General features: G+C 39.5%; 2 protein-coding genes across 2 annotated transcripts; both read right to left on the bottom strand.

The window, feature by feature from the left end:
• Positions 1-1719: 1719 nt before the first annotated feature.
• LOC135463544 (translocating chain-associated membrane protein 1-like 1) lies at positions 1720-24730 on the bottom strand. Its single transcript, XM_064740803.1, has 13 exons — positions 24578-24730; positions 23597-23654; positions 21602-21735; positions 21163-21279; positions 20614-20672; positions 20277-20307; positions 19381-19434; positions 18477-18547; positions 9729-9839; positions 9246-9317; positions 6522-6593; positions 6091-6233; positions 1720-4197 (listed from the first exon to the last, which is right to left on the bottom strand). The coding sequence occupies exons 1-13, from the start codon at positions 24701-24703 to the stop codon at positions 4094-4096; spliced, it is 1152 nt and encodes a 383-aa protein (XP_064596873.1). The 5' UTR covers positions 24704-24730; the 3' UTR covers positions 1720-4093.
• On the bottom strand, positions 10007-17229 carry LOC135463917 (uncharacterized). Its single transcript, XM_064741382.1, has 3 exons — positions 16397-17229; positions 14958-15234; positions 10007-14438 (listed from the first exon to the last, which is right to left on the bottom strand). The coding sequence occupies exons 1-3, from the start codon at positions 16427-16429 to the stop codon at positions 12613-12615; spliced, it is 2136 nt and encodes a 711-aa protein (XP_064597452.1). The 5' UTR covers positions 16430-17229; the 3' UTR covers positions 10007-12612.
• Positions 24731-25392: the final 662 nt, after the last annotated feature.

Below are 25392 nucleotides of genomic sequence, written 5' to 3'. Positions count from 1 at the left end.
CGTGTTAATTCCTCGGCTCTTCCATTCGCTATCTCCAGTAACTATTTGAGGCTTCACGTACATTTCGGTCAAATCGTATACGATGGTGTCTCCTCGTAGCGAACGATATCAATGTCGACACGTGCGGTGCTGCCTCACTGAAATCCAATTCTCAAGACACCAGACATCACTGCCCAATTTATAATGCCTTTACAATTTGCGGGATTCAAAACCCGTATTTTTACGTAAATATATATATGTATATATGTAAATTTTAAGTCGGGCGCTCTAAGCATGCGTCCAGTGGATGTTGGTTTTCAGCTCGCACACCGATTCGTGAAAGGGCATAGAGCCATTACTTGACAAGTTCTTCTTGACGAATCTGAAAACTCTTGCTCAAATAAGCTCTTCTTTGAGATTTCAAGTGTTTGGTTTTCATTTTTCTTATCATATCAATGAAAGCTAAGACAATTCTATATACGGTAATAGCTCTGGCGCCAAAGAAAAACATTATTACGATCGGCATCAAAACACAAGTTAGAGTAACTAAACATTTTTATAACATAAACAGCTAACACGACGAGACATGTTTAAAACAAACAAAGCAAACCAATGAATATGTATAGAGTTCCCTTCAAACACAGCTGCGGACATACAAATGACTGAGAATATTAATAACTAAACATATGTATACCACGTAGAGAGAAAAAATCATATCGGGCGATAAGAAATTCAACTGTGTAATATTTTCTTATCACCTATTTTCATGTATCTTAAGACTTTTTGAAGTGATCCTCCCCCTCCCCCCCCCCGCCCCCCCAAAAAATATATATATATATATACACATGTATAACTGGTAAGGCGTTAATTAATTAATTATATTACAAAAATTCCGCCAATATTATCTTGCTAAACCTCTCAATCTGCAACCATACAATTTTACTTTAGTTTATATATGTATATTACGGAAAAAAGAGAGACAAAATAATATAAATCAAAAACCAGACAAGAAATGCAGTGGGTTTCCACACACCTGACAAATGTAGGAGCTATACAACATACATATACACGTTACGGGCCTTCACTTCAGCAAAAAGTTCGCTTTAATCCAGAGCACGGAAGAGCTTCACCATTAAGGCTTTTTATTTACCATGTAACTGATGGTATGGATTTATATATATATATATATATATATATATATATATATATATATATACACATTATTTTGCGAGAAAAATAGCACTGCGTAATTTATATTTACAATTTGTGCTGTCTTTTTCTTCAATCAATAACGATTACATGATTTCATTGACATTTCAAGTATACCCATGATTTCATGATTTAAATTCAATCAATTCAAAAATCCTAAGTGGGTGTGGAAATATATATACGCAGGGAGCGTGACTGAAACATTGGGAATTTTTGTCACTGTTGCAAATTAGCTTTTACAAAGACACTGAAAATGGAAACAATGTAAACTACATGTATGTACACACATAAGTCCTAGAGGGTGATAAAAGCGGTCCCTTTCTGCTCTGACAGGAGAGATACGTGTGAACTACATCACTGCTTTACTCGCACAACACAGGACGTGGAAAACTCGACACCATGACAGAGGCTGTACTGATTGTACTGTTCGAATCTTAAGAATGAGGCTAAATATGATTAAAAACAGATCTCGCACCTAGCTGCAGAAAATTTTTACAGTTCCTTAAACCTGTGCGCGCGTGTGTGTGTGTGTGTGTGTGTGGGGGGGGGGGGGGGGGGGGTGTTGATGGACGTTTTAATGTATCGCTGATAACAGAACGCGAATATACTGACGGAAAACGTAATGTAACGTAAAGCAATAACATTCATCCTCCATCTTTACAGCCTGCTGAAGAGGTATGTCCCGTGACACGAAAACGTCTTTCAACTTATTACATTTTTCTTTCTATGACCTGCAAAATAGTTGCTCGCTAAGGTGCTAAATACCGACTCCACCCCTTGAACTCATGCCACTTGAGAAAGTCCCATTTGTCTTGGTTAGTGATTAAAAATTGGTCTGATAGGAGATATTTCAATAAGCAGAAATCACCGATGAGTATTAAATAATGAAGCCCGTATTCATACAGCGTAATAGAACATGTACATTCATGGACACTGATACACCACCTGTGCGGACTGAAACGTTTTGAAAGTTCACTCCACCCAAGGCATGCTTTAACCAATGTATTCATTTCTTCAGAGACACAGTAAAGTGCATACACATTAACATAAAAAAGGATTGGTATAAAAAAGTCACAAACTAATATTTTTAAGGACCTACTGTGTGGAAAAAAAAAATACATTGCTGCAGAGAAAACAATTGAACGTATCAAAACGTCTCAAAGTCTGTCATGTTTAGTACGTATTCATGGCCGTTCCGTAGAGCTAAAATGTCTGTTGTTGTGGAAATTTTTTGTTTCAGTCTCCATAACTACAGTCTGGCATATCATGCATCCAAATTTGCCACCTGATCACATTTATGATCGAAATATGGGGAACCTAAAATCCAGCTGGCCCCAGCTGTGAACTGATGTGCTAAATTATGAACTGTTAAGTCATATCTGAATAGGTGCGCTCGAAAAGGAATGTGGAGCACAAGAATTAATGTGTTACAGCAGATGTGTCTTTGCACAAGCTGGACTACAAAGCATTTTTTGGATAGGTTGGACAAGTATGGGTTTTTGCACAAGTTGGAAAAGCATGTGTTTTTGCACAGGTTGGAAAAGTATGTGTTTTTGCACAGGTTGGAAAAGAATGCATATTAGCATCAGTTGAACACGCATGTGTTTTTGCACAGACTGGACAAGTGTTTTTTTGCAAAGGTTGCACAAGCGTGTGTTTTTGCAAAGGTTGGACGACTGTCTTTCACGGGCTGGACAGCTAAGCATTTTTGCAAATGTTGGACAACAACATGGTTTTGTAAAACTACTTATTTCAAAATTTCAAGCTTTTTCTGGGCCTAAAACTCACATTTTTTTCCAGAAAACTTTAAATAAATATCCAAATCATACAAGTTTACATGGATGCAAAATGACTCATTAGTTGGTCTGGAAAAGTTACTTTCAAAATACAGGCTTTTCCAGGGCATCACTAAGCAAACTTAGACTTAGGTCCAAATTATAAATCACATTAAAATAGTGATTTCTCACCTAACAAGGTCAAAATATTGCTTAACAAAGTAAACTGTGGGTAAGTTATTGTGAAACAAATTTCAGCTAAAATAATGGAAAATAACATACCAAGTGCAATGATTGAAATTTTGACTTCAGTCTAAAATCGTTTCATGACCCCAGGGCCTGATAATAAAGATCCTTGATGAAGCCTGAAAATGTTTTTGCACACATTTGGGCAACGTTTTATGCAAATGCTGGACAACACTTTAACAGGCCAGAGGTAAAACTTCTAGCCCACAGGTAGCTTGTTGGACGAGTTCACCTTAAGCACCTTGACTCTTGTATGAAGCGATGACTACAGTCCACTTGCGACACAAATGCTTTTTTCAAACACTAACAATGAAATTTGTTTATAAAATGTTTCTGGGCCACAAAAAAGCAAAAATCAAAGTTGTGAAATTTTAGAAGCAAAGGGAAACTGCTGCCCTTGAAATCTTAAATGGATCATTACACTGATTTTTTTATTTTTCCTTCAATTTTTTTTCCTAACACTCAACAAAAACATAAAAAAAAAATCATACCCTTACTTGTGATTTTAGTGATCAACACAAGTTGTTTACATGGCAAAAACTTTAGATCTTTATCAGATTTTTCTTAATACACGCACACGTCTTCGTGTTCACAGAACCATGTACATAACAATTAGACCAACTGCAGAATATCAAACAAATCTATCAAAAAGCATCCCAATATTCCCCATTTTGCTTCATCCAACATCTTCAACATTAAGTATGCAACATCTGAATATCAGAGATATCATCTGAATATCAGAGATATCACTTATCTAAAGATTTCAAACCAACTTTCGCTTTTATAGTCAACCGCCATCTCCCCGTATTTTGAAGTAAACATTTTGATAGTTTAATTTTTGAGTCGACTGTCCTTGGCAATCTCCACCCCTCTGTCTCTCACTTTTAATTTCGTTTTGCTTTTGCAGCACGCTGTCTGACACTTCCATTCTCTGTGGCGTCGTTTTGATCGGCCTCTGGTAGCGAGTTTACATCATCATCATCTTTAGCTGTAACCAGAAAAATAGAGTAATTACACCTAGCTCTCCTTTATGGCATTCCTTATTACAGCTAGCTCTCCTTTATGGCATTCCTTATTACACCTAGTTCTCCTTTTTGGCATTCCTTATTACACCTAGCTCTCCTTTATGGCATTCCTTATTACACCTAGCTCTCCTTTATGGCATTCCTTATTACAGCATTCACAAGACAAGCATGCTCTCATTTCACAACAAAAGTAATAAAACAAGCACCCATGTTTATCCATATATTAGACCACCAGAAACAACTTTTGATACAAAACCATGGATTCATGGATGCTGTTTTTGAGGCATCTTATATTTGATTTTCACAAATAATGAAGACTAATTTTGACACAAATTTATCTGATTTATTGATTTGATTTGTGTGTAACTCCTTGCTCAAGAATATTTCACTTATAGGATGACAGCCAGCATCATCGTGAGAGGAAAATGGGTTCGGACAAAATCTGACACAAATAAACTCAGTTTGGCAAATATTCCACTTATAGGAGATTATTAAAAGTGACTTCAGCAAAAATCTTATCATTTCTGCTTTCACTATACACCTGTTACATGTGTAACTCAGATTTTGGGATTAGCCTGAATAGAGCAAAGATTCAAAAGAGCACTTTCATTTACAGGAGTGAAGGCGTGCAGCCAGTCAAGACTGTCAGGTCCGTCATGGCTATATGTAAAGATCATACTGACTAATACCCAGTTGTTCATACTAATGATCAACACTCATACTGTTCATAGTAATGATCAACCCTCATGTTGTTCATAGTAATGATCAACACTCATGTTGTTCATAGTAATGACCAACACTCATGTTGTTCACAGTAATGACCAACACTCATGTTGTTCATAGTAATGATCAACATTCATGTTGTTCATAGTAATGACCAACACTCATGTTGTTCATAGTAATGATCAACATTCATGTTGTTCATAATAATGATCAACACTCATATTGTTCATAGTAATGATCAACTCATGTTGTTCATAGTAGTGATCAACACATGTTGTTCATAGTAGTGATCAACACATGTTGTTCATAGTAATGGTCAACACTCATGTTGTTCATAGTAGTGATCAACACTCATGTTGTTCATAGTAATGGTCAACACTCATGTTGTTCATATTAGTGATCAGCACTCATTTTTTTGCTCATACTAATGATCAACACTCATGTTATTCACTTCATGCTTTCTCAAGCCATAGTCCCCAAACCCTTCCAAATGACAACCAAGGTTTGTCTTCACAACATTTCATGTAAGAGTACTTACCCACTAGAAGGACCACACTCAAATGTTCTTTCTAAACTAACAATTACTAACATAGATCTATGGTACTGATGCTAACCTCTTACGTCTTCTGTTTCAATAACAGAGAGTTGGTATCACACACACAAGAGAATTCAGGTTAAAATGGTAAATTGCATACACCTTTATACAGCGCATACGCCCTTCTCAACAATCAATTTAAATCACTGCCCCCACTGGCAAAGTCTACACAGAAATCTTGAACACTGAGATAGAGGGGTTATGGTGAGGAATCCTGATTTTAACCAACATCTGAAACAGTATTACTGATGAAAGCTTAGGACATCAGCGGTGACAGTAAGCCTAACACAACTACATGTGTCACACAGCTCAAAAAGCTCAAGCTTGTCTAGCAGTGGCACTGAAGTAAAGCGAATACAGGACGCAGCAAATGAGCAGTAAGGAGTATGCCTCAATCGGGATTCCTGATTAAGGGAGTTAACTCTGTCAACTTCATCCAGCTGCTGCAGAGTATTGTCCCTTGGGTGAACTAAAGGCTGCCAAGTACTTCGCCATATAAAGGATACACGCCCAAGTATAAAATGAATATCAGACCTACCTTTGACAGACTTTTGTTTTTTCTTGGGAGATGTGGGGCGCCGGTTAGCCCCACTCTTTTCCCGCAGCCGCTTCAGATGGAAGGTAATGAAATTCCACATCATCCAGGCTTGCAGAAGACACAGAGCCGCCAGGGAGTTAATTCTGAAAAAGTCAGCAAATGTCTCATTCTCTTAAACAATCAGACTCAAGGGAAGCATTAAATATGCAAAACTTACACACATATGTATCTTGTTTTTGATACTGATCTGAGAATACACAAAAAAAAAGCCTGCACACAAAATTTTATCAAAACCACACAATATTTAGAGCAATTATTGCACACAAGTGCGGCAGATGGACAGATTCAAATGAATATACTTTGCTTTTCAAGCGCTGAGAAACTACAGGACATTGGGTAGCAGACAAGATTTGCATATTAAACGAACTCACCTGACTACTTTTGTGTTAAAGTTGCCAGCAGGTATATTCAGTTTGTCCACACTGGTCTGTTCCAGGCCATACCTGCACAGGAAAGAACACAAAGATATTTCATTTATATGACGGTGGCCAGCTTTATGGAAGGAATAAACAATGCCTTAGAATAAAGCAATGCAACAATCCAATGGCATAAACTGTCTTAGTACTGAACGAGAATGTCTGACCACAAGATGTGGAAAACTGAAAACTTTGTGCTGTAAACTCATTGAATACCTTATTGCTTAACAAGACCAGACCTTCTTCAATTTGAATGAATTACACTTGATTACATGATACTGTTTGATTTATTTATTTGATTTGTGTTTACGCCATACTCAGGAATATTTCACTTATATAACAGGGGCAAGCATTGTGGTGGGAGGAAACCTGGCAGAGCCCAAAGGAAACCCAGGACCATCTGCTTCGTTGAGTGAGTCAAATTATTGACAAGGCGTGACTTGGAATATTAAAACACATGGATCTAATACTGCCGTGAAACTGAAAACAACTTGCTTACCGAATAAGTATTTAATACTTCCCACTGAACTGAATAGAACACATGAACAGTATATACAGCAGAATATTTCCTTTACATGCATCTTGAAGTCAAAATTTTACTTTTAACATCAAAAGTTTTTGAAAAATGTAAAGAGTTGGTCAAGCTTTTTATACATGTATGCACTCTCAGATGTTTTGACCATTTGTCAGTTGTGCGTAGTTCTAAGTCTGGGTATCATGAATTTGTGTTGATTTTGCAAAACTTTCACGGGGTACTGTGTACATGTGTACGTGTATTTAGCATTGAATATTGTGTACTTAGCACCGGGTATTGTGCACATGTATTTAGCATAGATATTGCGTACTTAGCACCAGGTATTGTGCACATGTATTTAGCATCGGATATTGCGTGCTTAGCACCAGGTATTGGGCACATGTATTTAGCATCGGATATTGCGTGCTTAGCACCAGGTATTGTGCACATGTATTTAGCATCGGATATTGTGTGTTTAGCACCGGGTATTGTGCACATGTATTTAGCATCGGATATTGTGTGCTTAGCACCAGGTATTGTGCACAGGTATTTAGCATTGGCTATTGCGTACTTAGCACCAGGTATTGGGCACATGTATTTAGCATCGGATATTGCATGCTTAGCACCGGGTATTGTGCACATGTATTTAGCATCGGATATTGCGTACTTAGCACCTGGTCTTGTGCACATGTATTTAGCATTGGCTACTGCGTACTTAGAACCAGGGATTGTGCACGTGCATTTAGCATTGGATATTGCGTACTTAGCACCAGGTATTGTGCACATGCATTTAGAATCGGATATTGCGTGCTTAGCACCAGGTATTGTGCACATGTATTTAGCATCGGATATTGCGTACTTAGCACCAGGTATTGTGCACGTGCATTTAGCATCGGATATTGCGTGCTTAGCATCGGGTATTGTGCACATGTATTTAGCATCGGATATTGCATGCTTAGCACCTGGTATTGTGCACATGTATTTAGCATCGGATATTGCGTGCTTAGCACCAGGTATTGTGCACAGGTATTTAGCATTGGCTATTGTGTACTTAGCACCAGGTATTGTGCACTTGCATTTAGCATCGGATATTGCGTGCTTAGCACCAGGTATTGTGTACATGTATTTAGCATCGGATATTGCGTACTTAGCACCGGGTATTGTGCACATGTATTTAGCATCAGATATTGTGTACCTAGCACCGGATATTGTGCACGTGCATTTAGAATCGGATATTGCGTACTTAGCACCAGGTATTGTGCACGTGCATTTAGCATCGGATATTGAGTACTTAGCACCAGGTATTGTGCACTTGCATTTAGCATCGGATATTGCGTACTTAGCACCGGGTATTGTGCACATGTATTTAGCATCAGATATTGTGTACCTAGCACCGGATATTGTGCACGTGCATTTAGAATCGGATATTGCGTACTTAGCACCAGGTATTGTGCACGTGCATTTAGCATCGGATATTGCGTGCTTAGCACCGGGTATTGTGCACATGTATTTAGCATCAGATATTGTGTACCTAGCACCGGATATTGTGCACGTGCATTTAGAATCGGATATTGCGTACTTAGCACCAGGTATTGTGCACGTGCATTTAGCATCGGATATTGAGTACTTAGCACCAGGTATTGTGCACTTGCATTTAGCATCGGATATTGCGTACTTAGCACCGGGTATTGTGCACATGTATTTAGCATCAGATATTGTGTACCTAGCACCGGATATTGTGCACGTGCATTTAGAATCGGATATTGCGTACTTAGCACCGGGTATTGTGCACATGTATTTAGCATTGGATATTGCGTACTTAGCACCAGGTATTGTGCACGTGCATTTAGCATTGGATATTGCGTACTTAGCACCAGGGATTGTGCACGTGCATTTAGCATTGGATATTGCGTACTTAGCACCGGGTATTGTGCACGTGCATTTAGCATTGGATATTCTGTGTAGATTGATACATTTATACTTTTTGTGAAGCCCTGAAACCGCCCAATCTCACCCATCTGAAGTAGTTTGGTCTCCAACATCACATAAAATAGGTCCATAAAATTGAATGGAACTGAAAGTTATTCTTTCATAATGGAAAAAGTTGAGGAAATGGGGTAGTGCATATTTACTTAGCACCTGACATTGTGACTGAGGGGACTTACCAGAAGGTGAGGACAGCCAGTGTGATTGTTCCCAGCCTGACCAGCACAAACAGCACATTCCACACCATGAACCTGGCCACAACATACAAACACATGTACAGTTCCACATACGCTTACCTGGTAACTTAGTTAAGCCAACATTTATAACAGGTGTTTTCAAAGACAGGACAGGACCTCTTAATTTTTGGAGCCCAAAATATTCACCTGTGTTTTGTGTACTCAAGAATATTTCGCTTACATCAGAGGCAGAGGCAGAGCACGGGGGAAACCCACCACCATACGCAGGTTGTTGTTACACCTTCCCGAGTACGGCTGGAGAGGAAGCCAGCATGAGTTGAGCTTGAACTCAGCCAAAAAATAAGCTTTAAAATTTAAATCTCAAATTCTGACATATGGCTTTGTGGAATTTAACCCTAATCCCTCTCCTTGATGAAATCCATTTTATGCTCTTGGCATGCTTCGGGTGTCTTGTAATTAACTTACCCTGTGGCTGCTAGGTCAGATTTTTCAGCAAAGTAGAGAAGACGAGAAGTGTGGAAGACAAACTCCACCAGGTAATGGATAACCATCATACATAGTGCCACTCGAGAGAAACTGAAAGTGAAAGTAAAATCACACAATTATAATGCTAAAACATACACATAACAGAGTCTGTTAAATGACACTATCAAGAAACAAAAGACTGTGATCCAAAGTGCCTCATAAAAGAAAACGAAGACCAGGAAAAGTGAATGATTAGTACACTGTCCACTCGTATATACTACACTGTCCACTTGTATATGGGTGCTTATATGCAAAGGTGTACCATGATGTGTGACAATTGAAAAAATTTTCAAAATACCATGATTCACATTATGAATTGTTTTTCACATAAAATAATCATTATATTTTCTGAAAAGCATATCTATTAGATAACTAAGCAGCCCTGTTGACCTATAACAATCCAAGAATAGTCGATGGTTTTAGTATGTTGGACGAACATTGACAGACACACAAGTGAATTTCATACACAATAATAGCTTTTCATGGAAAAGTTTATTAAAAATGCATTTGTTTGAGAGTGCAAACCAATTCTAAAGTAAAAAAGTTTGCAAAAATGTCTGAATTAGTATATTTTACAGAAATACCTACTTTATGTTGGACAAACACAAGACGGACAGTGCCCTCTCCAAATGTCCAAATAATATTGCCCTTAAATGCAGCTGGTTAAGAAAATGTAAACAGTTGCTAGTAGAATGATTTCATACAAAAAAATGCCTGAAAACTGATCTTGTCCATAAAATAAGCACTTGAACAAAACAAAATATAAGTTGGATGAACATAAGACGGACAACTTAGATGTTGGACGAACACAAGACGGACACATAAATTGGATATTAGTATAAAGTGAGAACTATTCTTTTCACTATTGTAGGAAACAAGCAACATATGAAAGTGTGTCAATAATTATTTTAGCCTCCTGTTTTGTACCAACTACTCAACCACAGCGTGCTAATTTGGCTTCATTCTTTACTTGACAGCTACCAACGTTGGAGTTTGTTGCCTTTTCCTTGTTGCTTTTTAAATTTCATTATATTGTTTATGTTTATGATGGCTCCCCATCTTCTACTAGCACTTCCGGTTGGGATGCGTACACTTAAATCAGGAATTTGAACCAAAACTGAGGAAAAGAGAAAGGTGTCAGATTTGAGATGGCAGAACTCTGGCACTACTACACAAGAATGAAATAGAATGTTCCACCCCATAGTGGTAGTGAAGGTGTACAGATATCTAGAGCTATTTCTAAATAAGGAAATTCCCACTTATACCGAACGATCGATTGATTGGCTGAAAATGCCCTGGCAGAGGTACTTGGATCACAATGCTGTTGTCTGTCGAAAGAACAGGTTTCTGAAGGCTTTCAAATGTACAGTGAAAAAAGGGTGTTAACGTAGCCTATAAACCCCACCCAGTCACATTATACTGGCTTGAACCTGGATCTCCTGACTTCTCTTGCTGACAGGAAGAAGACTGTGTAAATTAGAAGTCCTCAAAAATATACACGACACGTTGTCCATGAGAAAGAATGTCGGGGGGTGTCAGGCTATGGACCACCTCATCGACAGTAATAAGGTGTATGGTTTCGTCCATTGTCCATTCATCTTGGTTGTTGATACTGGGATGGAAATAGTGTGCATAGAAGGTGCCTTTCGGTGGATCTTCATATTCTGCAGGAGCATCAACCACCTGAAACATGCAGACATCTGGTAAATTTCAATGACTGCATTTTCAAAAACATTCATGTTTAAAAAAATTATCAGAAGTATGCAATTTTTTACAACAATAGTTGAGACCTAATGTCAGATTTGCAGCTAGTATTTTGAATGATCTTTCCTCCTGAAGGGCATTACATCTAAATACCCAAAAACAGCCAGATAATGGACCAAGAAGAAAATGTTCTTCACTAAAACATCATACATGTACATATACTTTCAGAAGTCCAAAATTCAAGATGATTATGCTCACTTTTACTTGCCGCTAATGAGTGTAAAACACCGAACAATCAGTCTTTTCCTTGCTCAAAAATTTTGATAGGCACAAGATAAAGACAACAAAAACATTAAAAATATCAATCAACAGACAGCTTGGTAGTCAGCAAACCAAAATATAAATGAAAGAAAGAAACAATAAACAACGCTTCAACATAAACCAGTACTTACGACAGCGGGATACAACTCTAACCCATGCTGAACTTTGAGATAACTGCCCGTTGTTCTGTAGTGTACCATACATTGTTGAATAGTAAAGTGAACAGGGCTTTCTCTCATCAGCTGATTAGTTAAGTATGCAATATTCATTTGAGAAATCTGCCCTGTGATCAGGAAGACTGCATGCCATGATGGTTCAATAGTATCTACACCAAAATGGGTTGTTTGATTGGGATTCCATACAAAAGGCCAGAGTGAAGACTATTTCATGGGAGTCAGCGTTAATGAATAACTACAGGTGGAGGTAGCCCATTCAACAAACTGGGGTAAAACATCGACCATTGGCAAGTCACTGACAACTTCCCCACACATTAGCCACCAAGATGGCAATGGTACTATAGAAGCCCTTACATTTTTCTGCCATCTGTGAAGTCAGTCAGCACTGTCAGTTTTGTACTTCACTAAATTTTCTAATAATTTGCAAATCTGGCTAGTGTACATGCCATGCATTAAATCTACTATGCCATGCATTAAATCTACTATGCCATGCATTAAATCACTACGTCTTTAGGTGAGGAAGGGTGTTGCATTTTTATTTTATTTTATTACCTGTCAACAAGTGAGGCATCTGTCATATCTCTCAATTGTGGGAACAAGTCCATAATTTCATCAACCTCTTCTTACACAACCATGGGTGTTGTACGGGCTGATGGGCGTGAAGGCTCCAAATCAGGGTTCATGGGTGCAGGGCTGGTGGAGGTTACACCTGAGCTTGCTTCTTTGGACACTCCTACTCCTCTGGTTTCCCAGGGACCCACAACTGTGATGCGCAAACATTCCCCACTTCCAGTCTGACAGCATAGGCAGGCACAGCTCAAGCCTCTGGTCCGTATAGTTTTGGGTTTTACAGGCTGAACACAATGTATTTGTCTTGTCCCTTTAACTGTCATTGCTGCTGTTCTATCAGGTCTGTCACGTATAATGTCCTTCTTTTGAAGAAAGTGAAAGGGCCGCTTGAAGTCTTCAGTATCCCTTGCCAGGTGTTGACTGCAGTGAGAGAAAAACTCTTCAGCACCACGCACAACTGCTTGTCCAGTCTTGACTGCTCTTGTCACTGCTGATTTTATGACCCCACTGCAACCATCTGCAGGTCCTTTGCCATGTCCCGAGCCAAAGAAGTGTCGCTCAAACTTCACGCCAAAGTCCTCTTTTGAATAGCTCAAATCTAGGAAGGGGACCTTTGATTTGTACTGTGAGCCACATCCATCTGTGAACTGGACCATTTTCGTCACACTGACACAATCATCTTTGAGTATTTGGAGCGTCTGAGATGAAATGGTGTTGACGATGTGAGCATCGTGTTTCAAATCATCAGAGATGAATACTATTTCGTGGGTCCTGGGTGTATTGCCTACCTTTCTGTAGATACACACAACTGGATGGATCATCACTTGTGTTTTGCACCAATGTGCACTCTGGCACTCATTTTGGAAGTGACATGTGTAATTCTCTGCAAAATCTAAAACTGCAATTACATGGCCAACTTGAGGGTTATCTTTCATCTCTGAATATTGTTGATATTGCCACGTGGCACAAAACAAATGGTAGCTGAAATCTTCCATGTCATCAATCAGCTTCTCTGCCAACAACCTCACCTCTCCCTCATTTTTTTGTAAGACTTTCCTGGTTTTCAGAGTTTTGCTTTCCTTGTCTTCCACTTTGCAGTTGGCCCACTGCAGCCACATGACTTGTGCCTTAGATGACAGTTCTGCGTGAAGCCGTTCTTTCAACATCTTGGTGCCACACTGATGGCATTGCCTTTTAGCACATTTTATGTTTGGCAGAGAGCCTTTGGGGTAATCACACAGTGTGATCCCTGTTGCTTCGTACTTATTCCCCAACTGTCTTTCACCTGTTGAGTTGATTGCCTTCAGCTTCATTTCTATATTTACACACTTTTCACATAAGCATGTAAAAAACTTGCCACGGTCTTGAGTTTGAACATGCTTAGGTCTGAGTTTAGTAAATTTGCTGTAGGACAGTTTTATATTCGGATTTTCAGACTTGTAAATTTCATATGCAGACCGAAGGGTTCTGGTCATTGTTTGTCTTTGTTTATTTAATTGCTTGAGTACAGCTTTTTTGCCTGAATGAATGTACGAGATGTAAGGCTTCATGTAGAAGTTTTGCACAGCTTCATGTGTGGGAATGTGGATCTTCATGGTAGGTTCATCAAGCTTTGACCATTTAATAAGTGTTGCACACCGAATTCCCATTTCGATACAGCATTTTCTCTTGTGTTTTTTCATTCGAGCTACATGACAACCCAGTACACGTCGTTGCTTTGTGTCTTTGGATTTCCTTGATTCCTTCAATTTCTGATAATACTCCTTAAATGTGGTCATTGTGCATTCCAAAAACTCAATTCTTCGCTTCTTATTGGGCGTCAAAATTACACCCGACTCGTGCAGGAGTTTTCTTTTCTTGGTGTACGACATGCACTTTTAATCAGCCCATGGAGCACAGAGCTGAATTTCGGTGCACTGGTGGGAAAAGCACTTTTCACCCTGCTAACTGCCTTTCTTTGTGCACTAGGTGTGCTGTATGTAGTGTCCGGTTGGTCCATCAAGTAATTAACTGACGACTTCTTGGCCAGTTCCCTGCAAGCCGCCTTTGTCTCCCTGTCTTTCTCTCTCACACGCCTCTTTTTTTGGCCACTCATGTTCATTCTGTTGACAAAAAATACAGGATAGCTTTACACATTTCAGTAAATATGGTTGATCTTTTGAGCAATAAAGGTGTGCTAAAAGTGTACACATGTAGATATATGTGGAATTGTATTTTACTTCAGCTCTGGGTCCAAGATAGGTTAGGAGAAAGGAATTTTCAGGAATTATGAATGAAGCGACAGTCAGTCAGTCAATATTTCACTTGAATTAGAAGGTCTATGAATTTAGAAAAGAATCTCTTAAAGATTTTCATAAACAGTAAAAGAAAAAAAAGGAAAAATCATAAGTTTTTTCACCTGTACTTTTGTTGAGCTTCTCTCCACTCCCTACAGATTTTTTTGCTTGTGCGTGTGTTTCAGTCTGTTTGTCTAACGCTCGTTTTTTGGCCATCCGAAGTCGAGCCAGTTCTCGATCGTGTGCTTTTTGTTCCTCAGTCCTGTTACTTCGGAACAGTTTTTTTCGTAGTTGTTCTGACGTCCTATAGCTATCACTCTGCTTTGCCTTTTCTCTGTAAGCTTTGCATCTTTCGGCATTTGTTGTCTTTTTACGAGCTTGACCAGAATCTCCTGGTGTCTGGAAAAAACACCAAGAATAAGTTAAAAAAACGTTTTGTGTTGTTTTGAGTTCTATGTTATGTTTATATTTAATAATTTGATTGTTGTCTTACACTGTACTCAGGTATATCTCACTTACACAACCGCGGCCAGAATTAGGGTGAAAGGAAATCTGGCGGCACCCAGGGAAACCCACGACCAGGTTGCTGACAGACCTTCCCACATACTGTTATGTTTTTAATTCACTGCCCATCAATCACATATTAACCCATGAACTGATCTCCAAATGTGGAAAAAAAGGGGATAAAATGTGGAAAAAAGGGGAACAATAATCAAGTTAGTTTAAGGAAGTGTTTGAAAAAACAGAATACCATAAATTCCATCAGTCTTAATTTTTCTTATATCTTATATAAAACAGAAAAGAATTAAAATAAACATCTGTAAACTGAACTTGCAGATGCCATAATCCATGTCGTCATGACATATTGCAAGAAGTATTGTTGTCTCTATGGATTATGAAACCTGAAGGTACTATACCACAGATTTTTGAAAAAAAACAAAAAAAAAAAATGGTAATCATTCTGGTCGAATTATGGACTTTCCCAACTTTAATATCAGTTTAACAAAATAATATACTATGCATGCCAGTTTAATGTTTTTTGTTTTTATTTGATTTGAGTTGGGCTATTCCCCACAAATACAGAAAAGTTAGCTTGATTAGCATTGATACACTTTTGGCCAATAGTCTATGGTATAGTATCTTTTAAACTAAAAGAAAGGTTTATATTTATTGCTGTTTGTTTATCACACCTGTCCTTACTCAAAGCCAGTTGATTTCCGTCCGTTTTTGGTCGGTTAATCCCACATAACGAAAAATCCATCAAATGTTTGTCCAACACAATGTAATTCCGTCAGGATATTACGTCCGACAAATCTACTGTCCGTCTAATCGTTACACCCGACAAATCTACTGTCCGTCTAATCGTTACGCCTGACTCAAAGTTTAGCCAAACGAAACATTTTGCACAACACCTACGCTTGAAACTCATCAGCAAACAGCAAGAAACTGGCAAATTTCGAAGCTGGGGACCGCTACAAATCTTACATGGGGTACTAAGACCGTTATTATGGTATCATAATTACGTGTGTCGCCCGTAACGTCAGTCGAAAGCGGAACTTACCTTGACAGACTCCCTTAACTTCCATCGAGCCATCTTGTCATCTGCTTGTCAACAGAGACGCTGGTGGAAATGACGTTTAGCTGCCGAACTGATGACGTAGACCGCACGTTTTCTATAAATAGCCCGTTTTTTTGGGGGTTTACACACGCCTGTGTGTCGGGCGTAACTTCGGACAGAAAGCGAAGTACATTATTTTTAATTGTCTTTTCTCGAAAACAACGGAAAGCAAGACCATTCTTGACTGATCACATTAAAAACATCAACAAACAAGACACAGTGACTTCAAAAATTTCAAGTAACTTTTATTTCTTTCTCAAAATAGAACATTCAAAGATTTATGTAGCGGATGACGGACAATGTTCGTCCGACTAACAAATAACTGGAAGCGATATTTTCCAAGGAAACACAAGATAAATGTGTTTTATTTGCTAATCACCCCAAAAAACGCGATTTCATTTGCTATGGAATGTATAAAAAACCAAGGTAAGGCATTCGTGGCAATGAAAAAACGGAGGTCGAAAAGACACTGTCAATGCATGTCACATTTCGTCGCGAAGAATAACCTAAGAAACCAACGCATTTCTTGCTCAAAGTATTTATCTGGAGAACCCACAGTGTTATAATTGTGAATTTTATTCAAATACAATATGCTAATTACAATGATACTTTGGAATAAAACATACAACATTGGTGGATAAAAAAATACATGTACTGAAGTTGACCATGCAAAAAAGTACACCTCTGTGTATAACCACCCATATACTGCCACAGCTGAAGTACGAGTCAAATTTAGCAGACAGTCACCCACTGTATATACTACACTGTCCACCTGTATATACTACCACAGCTGAAGTATGAGTCAAATTTAGCAGTCATCCATCCACTGTATATACTACACTGTCCACTTGTATATAATACCACAGCTGAAGTAGGAGTCAACTTTAGCAGACAGTCACCCACTGTATATACTACACTGTCCACTTGTATATAATACCACAGCCAAAGTACAAGTCAAATTTAGCAGACAGTCACCCACTGTATATACTACACTGTCCACTTGTATATACTACCACAGCCAAAGTACAAGTCAAATTTAGCAGTCACCCACTGTATATACTACACTGTCCACTTGTATATACTACCACAGCCAAAGTACAAGTCAAATTTAGCAGACAGTCACCCACTGTATATACTACACTGTCCACTTGTATATACTACCACAGCCAAAGTACAAGTCAAATTTAGCAGACAGTCACCCACTGTATATACTACACTGTCCACTTGTATATACTACCACAGCCAAAGTACAAGTCAAATTTAGCAGACAGTCACCCACTGTATATACTACACTGTCCACTTGTATATACTACCATAGCCAAAGTACAAGTCAAATTTAGCAGACAGTCACCCACTGTATATACTACACTGTCCACTTGTATATACTACCACAGCCAAAGTACAAGTCAAATTTAGCAGACAGTCATCATCATAAAAAAGTCATAATGCCAGTCGCAATATTTACACTCGGAGACTCGAGGACGAGCTACACAGAAGGTCCTGATCGCAGTTGAACACCTTGTGTACTTCATGTGTCCTTTATGAGCACACACATACTAATCGGTGTGGCGTAACAAAAGGAAAGAACAAAAGGTGAGAGGGAGTTCCCCATTGATTGTATACATGTAGCTGTGATTCCTTCCAGCAAAAGGCTCCAGGTGAAGCTCAAGTCCACAGGTAGGTGACCACGAGGAACGCATTAGGAGAGCCTCACTACACATCTTTTATTTCATTCTTTTACTTATTTGATTGGTGTTTCATGTCGTACTCAAGAATACGACGAAGGCCAGCTTATGCCGAGAGAAAAGCGGGCAGAGCCAGGGGGGAAAATACGACCACCTTCAGATTGCTGACAGACCTTCCCACTTACGGCCGGAGAGAAAGCCAGCATGAGCTGGACTTGAACTCACAGCATTGGTAAGAGGCTCCTCGGTCATTTAACCGCGCTGGCAAGCTGACCCCCAAGGCCATGGAGGACCCCTCAACATCAATGTGCACCTTATGCATAAAGGTAAACGCTTACTTGAGCAAATAGGCAGCAGTGATGAAAACCAGATAGAGGACTGCATACTGGATTCTTGAATACATATCATCCTGCAACAACAACAAGTTTTAAGAATTAGCATATATGTCTTATTTCCCTTTTTTTAATGGCTTTCATTAGTTTGCATCTAAAACCAGAGGGATTGACATGGCAAGTCTTGTAGCATCTATCAAGATTTGGGGTGGAAGAAAGAGTTAAAATAAAACAAAAAGCCACGTTAAATGTCTGAGATGTGCTCAATGATATCATTTAACACGGTAAATGTAAATCCTACATCCCCTACATAAATGTAAAGCCTACATCCCCAATTAATTCAACTACTGATACAAATTCAACCACTGACATACTACATCATTTGGTATATTAGAGGAATAACATCTGCCTTGGAAAGATAATTTTTTGATTTCTGTGAAGAACATTGCGCCCCTATCTGGGCAATATGTTTAATATAATTGATTGGTGTTTTAAGTCATACTCAAGAATATTTCACTTATACAACGGCCGCCAGCATTATGGTGGGAACTTTGGTCTGGTTAAATGGGTGTCTCAGTGTCTGTGAGACGTCATAATCTAACAAAATTAATGTGGTAGAGACGGAGAAAATTGGAATAGCAACGGATAGATCTGAAATAGGTGGGAGGAAAGCAGGCAGAGCCCGGGTGGGGGGGGGGGGGGGGGGGGAGGGGGGATTACCCATGGCCATCTGCACATTGCACAATATGTTTTAGTCTTCATTGCAATGTGAATTATGTTTATGATGTGAGATTTGCTACACTGACTGTGAGAATGTGATTTTTAATTTTACCAAAATTGAGTCAAAAATGTGAGAGCTGATAGGTACGGTGTGAGATTTGGTATTATACAAACAAGTTTTAATTCCTACCTTTTTAACCTTTTGAAAATATAGTTCTGGGAAGCAATGAATCCAATAGGCTATCTGAAATATAAAACCAGCAAATGGTTAGGTTTAGTAATGACAACATGCGCACCACCTGCCAGCTAAGCCCATATCCAAGAAGTATAAAACAAAAATAGCCAAAAAATATGAAAGTTTGTCTTTAAATTTTACTGGTGAATATCTTTTACATGTATTTCATAGGGAGATCCCACATGCCCACTGGGCTAGCCAGACACTGCAATCTGAACTCGCTTCCCATAACCATAGCAAGACAGTATACATTCACAGATGGCCAAATGTCGACTGGAAGTGGGGGATTCCTCACACTACGGGCCAGTCAGACAGGTGGATAAATACAGTCTCAACAACAATTAAGGTTATCCAATATGATTTAATGGTGTAATGTGTTTCGGATTGCATATATATCAACATAAAACAATAGGGAAGTGGATAAAGTACATCAATCATCAGTGTGTCAGAAATTATAATTTATTTCTCTATTTATTTGATTGGTGTTTTATGCCGACTTCAAGAATATTTAACTCTTTCAACAGCGGCCAGAAATATGGTGGGAGGAAACCAGAGCCCAAAGGAAACCCATGATCATCTGCAGGTTGCTGACAGACCTTCCCACGTACGGTCGGAGAGGAAGCCAGCATGAGCTGGATGTGAAGTCACAGCGACCGCATTGGTGAGACGCTCCTGTGTCGTCATTGAGTCATAATGGCATGCTAAACCTCTTGGTCATAGAGGCCCCTCTGAAATTATGAATATTTGCACGATACAAAGTCATCTTCGTGATGACATTGGCTTAATTTGAGGTCATCATTTTTCTTTTGAGCTCTAAAAAATGAATGAATGACCCCTGTGAGAACACTTACCTGGATTATGAAGTAAAATTTAACAATGAATCTGCAAAGGGGAGAAAAAAGCAGAAAATTAGACAATGCACTTCACTGAAAATAAAAATACATTAGACAGAGTACAGGTAGTATGACAAAACTTTCACTTTCACAAGTGTAGTACCTTGTGGTACATGTACTCTGTGACAAATTGGTCAAAAAAACATAAAACAGCTTCTTACAGTTGCTGACAGGGCCTATTGTAAAATAACACTGAACTAACTTACCCAATGCACAATAACTGATTTTCAAAACTCTCCAGGACAGATCTGTGCTCTAGTAAGACTACGAGCCCAAGGTTACCATGGTTACTTACGGCAGTTGACTGTGGGGATATCCCTCCCAAAGCTGGTTGATGTTTGCCACATAACTCTCCTGCAGGAAGAACACAAATATACCGTTAGCCAAAAGATGCTGGTTAAGATTACCGCATGCAGGAAACTTGTGCTTTTCTAGCCTAATACCTTAGCAATCCACAGACACAGGCCCGGGGGAAAACTAGCTTAGATAAACCGAGCTTTTGACTTCTGAGTGTAGACTGTTTATGTAGGTACGTACACGCACATGTTTGCCCAGTAAAGCCTGGTAAACATGGAATTTGGGAGCCATGCAATTAATAGACAGACATTTTGATACCCATGATACATCCGCCTGCCATACAAGGGCTACATGATAGCGCCGATTTAAAGGAATTCTAAGCAGTTTAAAGCTAGGGGGTTCTTTGAAGAAGAACTTTGAAGTGCTGTATGTTGTTGTAGTTTGTGTATATTAATGGCTGTGCTGCCCAACTGTATCATCTACCAGACATGAAATTTTAATGGGTATGGAATGAACAGCGAGTTTAGTCAAGGGAGATCACTCTTACCCTGATGATAATGTCAGCTCCCCAGACGGCAGAGACAATGTAGAAAGTAAGCAGTTGTCCAGACTCGTTAAACTTGCTGTGTTTAATCTTAGACAGATGCATACGACGATTCAATTTCTGAAAAAAAAAAACATAAACAAAATCAAAATAAAACAGGAATTAATGAATACTATTTTCATTTCCTTCAATGTAACATGTATTTATCAGATACATGTAAACATTCCAACGTTCACTTGATTTTATTGGACAGATAAGACTGATGAGGCTTATTTCCTTCAGAGATAACCATGCAGATTTGTTGGTTTTCTTGCTTTCCATTTAACTTGATGTTGGAGAAAAGTTTCTCCAACATCAACAAACAACAGCCAGAAAGCATATCTTTATGCAACAAACTTTCCAGGAAATATATAAAATATAAACTGCAGCAAAAGACACTTACATCCAGTACATACTCCTGTATGACAGCATGAATCACAATACAGATGAGTAAATAGAAGAAAATGTTAAAGGCATCCTTCGAGCCATAGGTGTAGAGACCAGGCACACCAGCCTCTGGGGATTGACCTGTGGAATCTGAGGCGAAAACAGAAACCGATCAATGTGATTAGTCATTTATTTATTTATATGATTCGCGTTTTACGCCGTATTCAGACTATTTCCGTAATATTATGGCGGCCATCATTATAGTGGGAGAAAACCAGGCTGAAAACATACAAGTATGCGCAGGTTTCCCATGTACGGCCAGGAAGCCACCATGAGATAGACTTTAACTCACAGTGATCGTATTGGAGAGAGGCTCCAGGGTAACGTATTTTACTGTCACTATATTCAAAACTGAAACAGACAAACGTATGCGGATTTTGGTTAGTGTCATTACATTCTAAACTATTACATCCGTGTAAATACACATACATATATGTACTTATTTATTTGATTGGAGTTTTATGCTGTATTCAAAAATATTTCACTTATATAAAAGTGGCCAGCATTATTTTGGGAGGAAACCCACGACCACCTGCAGGTTTCTCAGCAATCGTAATTGTGAGAGGCTCATAAATGTGTACAATACTGCACAATGAAGTTTGAATGTCACAATGTAGATCAAACATGACCCCTACATCAACCGGGCAAAATCAGATCTTGAAGTTACTCCCTGTACCAATTTACTGCTTACTAAATTGTCAGGTGATTAAAACACCAAAATTCATCTTCCCCAGACTTCACTTTGTCAATTGTATTATTAGCTCACTTACTTTATCTCAGGAATGGCTCAAATTCGAAGGACTGCAAATTCTATTTTTCCATTTTTGGTCAGTAAAATTGGCTATTACTTCCTGCACAATTTCATTGGAACCACAATGCCGACTGCAGCAGCAGCGAGACCTGAATTCTAACCTGCCACCTCAATGTTGCCGGGTTATCGCCAGAAGCCTGACTTGGCAGCAGCGAGACCTGAATTCTAACCTGCCACCTCAATGTTGCCGGGTTATCGCCAGAAGCCTCACTTGGCAGCAGCGAGACCTGAATTCTAACCTGCCACCTCAATGTTGCTAGGTTATCGCCAGAAGCCTCACTTGGCAGCAGCGAGACCTGAATTCTAACCTGCCACCTCAATGTTGCCGGGTTATCGTCAGAAGCCTCACTTGGCAGCAGCGAGACCTGAATTCTAACCTGCCACCTCAATGTTGCTGGGTTAATGCCAGAAGCCTCACTTGGCAGCAGCGAGACCTGAATTCTAACCTGCCACCTCAATGTTGCCGGGTTATCGCCAGAAGCCTCACTTGGCAGCAGCGAGACCTGAATTCTAACCTGCCACCTCAATGTTGCCGGGTTATCGCCAGAAGCCTCACTTGGCAGCAGCGAGACCTGAATTCTAACCTGCCACCTCAATGTTGCCGGGTTATCGTCAGAAGCCTCACTTGGCAGCAGCGAGACCTGAATTCTAACCTGCCACCTCAATGTTGCTAGGTTATCGCCAGAAGCCTCACTTGGCAGCAGCGAGACCTGAATTCTAACCTGCCACCTCAATGTTGCCGGGTTATCGCCAGAAGCCTCACTTGGCAGCAGCGAGACCTGAATTCCTACCTGCCACCTCAATGTTAACGGGTTATGGCCAGAAGCCTCACTTGGCAACAGCGAGACCTGAATTCTAACCTGCCACTTCAATGTTGCCGGGTTATGGCCAGAAGCCTCATTTGGCAGCAGTGAGACCTGAATTCTAACCTGCCACCTCAATGTTGCCAGGTTATCGCCAGAAGCCTGACTTGGCAGCAGCGAGACCTGAATTCTAACCTGCCACCTCAATGTTGCCGGGTTATGGCCAGAGGCCTCACTTGGCAGCAGCGAGACCTGAATTCTAACCTGCCACCTCAATGTTGACGGGTTATCGCCAGAAGCCTCACTTGGCCAGTGATGACGGCCTAATAATACTCACCATTAAGCGTGATGTTGTGTTGCATAGCAACAAATAAGGAAGCTACTGAGGAAGTTGCCTGAAAAAGGAAAAAAAAAAGCATTTGAAAATTTTGACAAAACCAATCTGAAAACGACAGAAAAAGTGTACCCCAAGTGTAGTTTGACACAAGGTGTAATGATTAACAAAAAAAAAATCAGCACTGCAACTCTGAATAAAAACTTCAAACAAGCACTCCAATGAGAATCCTCCAGAATGCTAGTCATGTTAATTAACCTATTAATACTCACTCAAATTAAATTGCCCTGGTTCGCGTACTCAGAAGACTAAGTTAAGCAGAAGTCTGGCTTTTGACTACAAATGCCTTCAATACTTGAATGTAAAGGCGGCCAATACTCAACCATTACAACAATGGAGGTTGTTCAACGCAAAACACCCAGAGTAACATGTTTAGCAAACCTAATTTGAGAGAATTCTACAAATCCTGAGAAATATAAAAAAAAAAAAAAAAAAAAAAATAGTTAAGGTCATGACAATTTACTCATCACTTAGGCCTAACTTTACAAGCCAAAGCTTTCTTCAAATTGAAATAGTGACATAAGTTCAACTTTTGTTACTGAATTCTTCAGGCCTACATGCTTGAAAATGTGTGTGCTCCTAACTGTTTTCCCTATGGACTCAGGGCTTTAGAACAAGATTGTAAAAAAAACAAACTGAATGATAAGAATTAGAGTGGGTGTGCCTATTATCTAAATTAAAACCACCAGCTGTTACAATCAAAGAAATCAAACGTTGTAAAATCAATCTATGTTCAGCAGAGGGAATGAACAATATTTCTCTACAGCGTTCTAAGCAGAACCTTGAGGGGAGGACCTCTTTAAGCGGTACATTTATGTCTAACAGCTGTGATAGCGACATAACCTAACGTGGACAACACGATCCACAGCGAACCGGCGTCTTGACCACACACATGGTTCCGGAAAATCCGACAGCATTAATTACCTGAAACATTAGCCCGATGACAAAAACCATCGCCACACAGGACACGATGTCTGCGTGGTTCTGAATGAAGAATTCATGGCTGAAAATTGGTGGGTTTTTGTTTGACTTCGGCCGACGAAGACCCATCTTGGCAGCTCGAGGAGAAATGTGTGATGTGGCTGCTTCCCAAGCTCGGCTGGTAAAGGAAGTGACGTAACAAGGACATGCGCATTTTGGATTCAGCTCAGCGCTCACGATTATCTTCAACGAGTAGCACTGGGCAGCCGCCATCCATGAGCAGAACGTCCACGAGGAGAACGGACATCCATGAGCAGAACGGAACATGTAACTTGTTCGTTTACGAATAAGTGGGCAAGGTACGAGACTATAGGCCTGTATATTTGTATAGGCCTAGGCCTATAGCCGAGCAGATAAATTCTCAACACTTTAAACCCCTTATTATCCGATAACACAGACATTATTGCAACCCTGAAGACCTTCTCTAATGTGTCATTGTTAATTAGTAACCTAATAATCCCCCATCACCAACTGGAAAAAAAAATATTAAAGATCCACGAGGAGGACCTTGCCTAGTTCAACTCCCCATAGGTATACGAGGAGGACGGTGGCTAATTTACCTTCCTACTGGTATAAGATACAACATCCACGAGAAGGACAGTGGCTAATTTACCTTCCTCCAGGTAAAACGTACAACATCCACGAGGAAGACGGTGGCTAATTTACCTTCATATAGGTATAAAGTACAACATCCACGAGGAGGACGGGGGCTAATTTACCTTCCTATAGCTCTAATTTACCTTCCTGCAGGTATCAGG

The sequence above is a fragment of the Liolophura sinensis genome, chromosome 3, assembly GCF_032854445.1.
Source record: "Liolophura sinensis isolate JHLJ2023 chromosome 3, CUHK_Ljap_v2, whole genome shotgun sequence".
NCBI lineage: Eukaryota > Metazoa > Mollusca > Polyplacophora > Chitonida > Chitonidae > Liolophura > Liolophura sinensis.
This window is presented reverse-complemented; position numbering and strand designations above follow the sequence as displayed.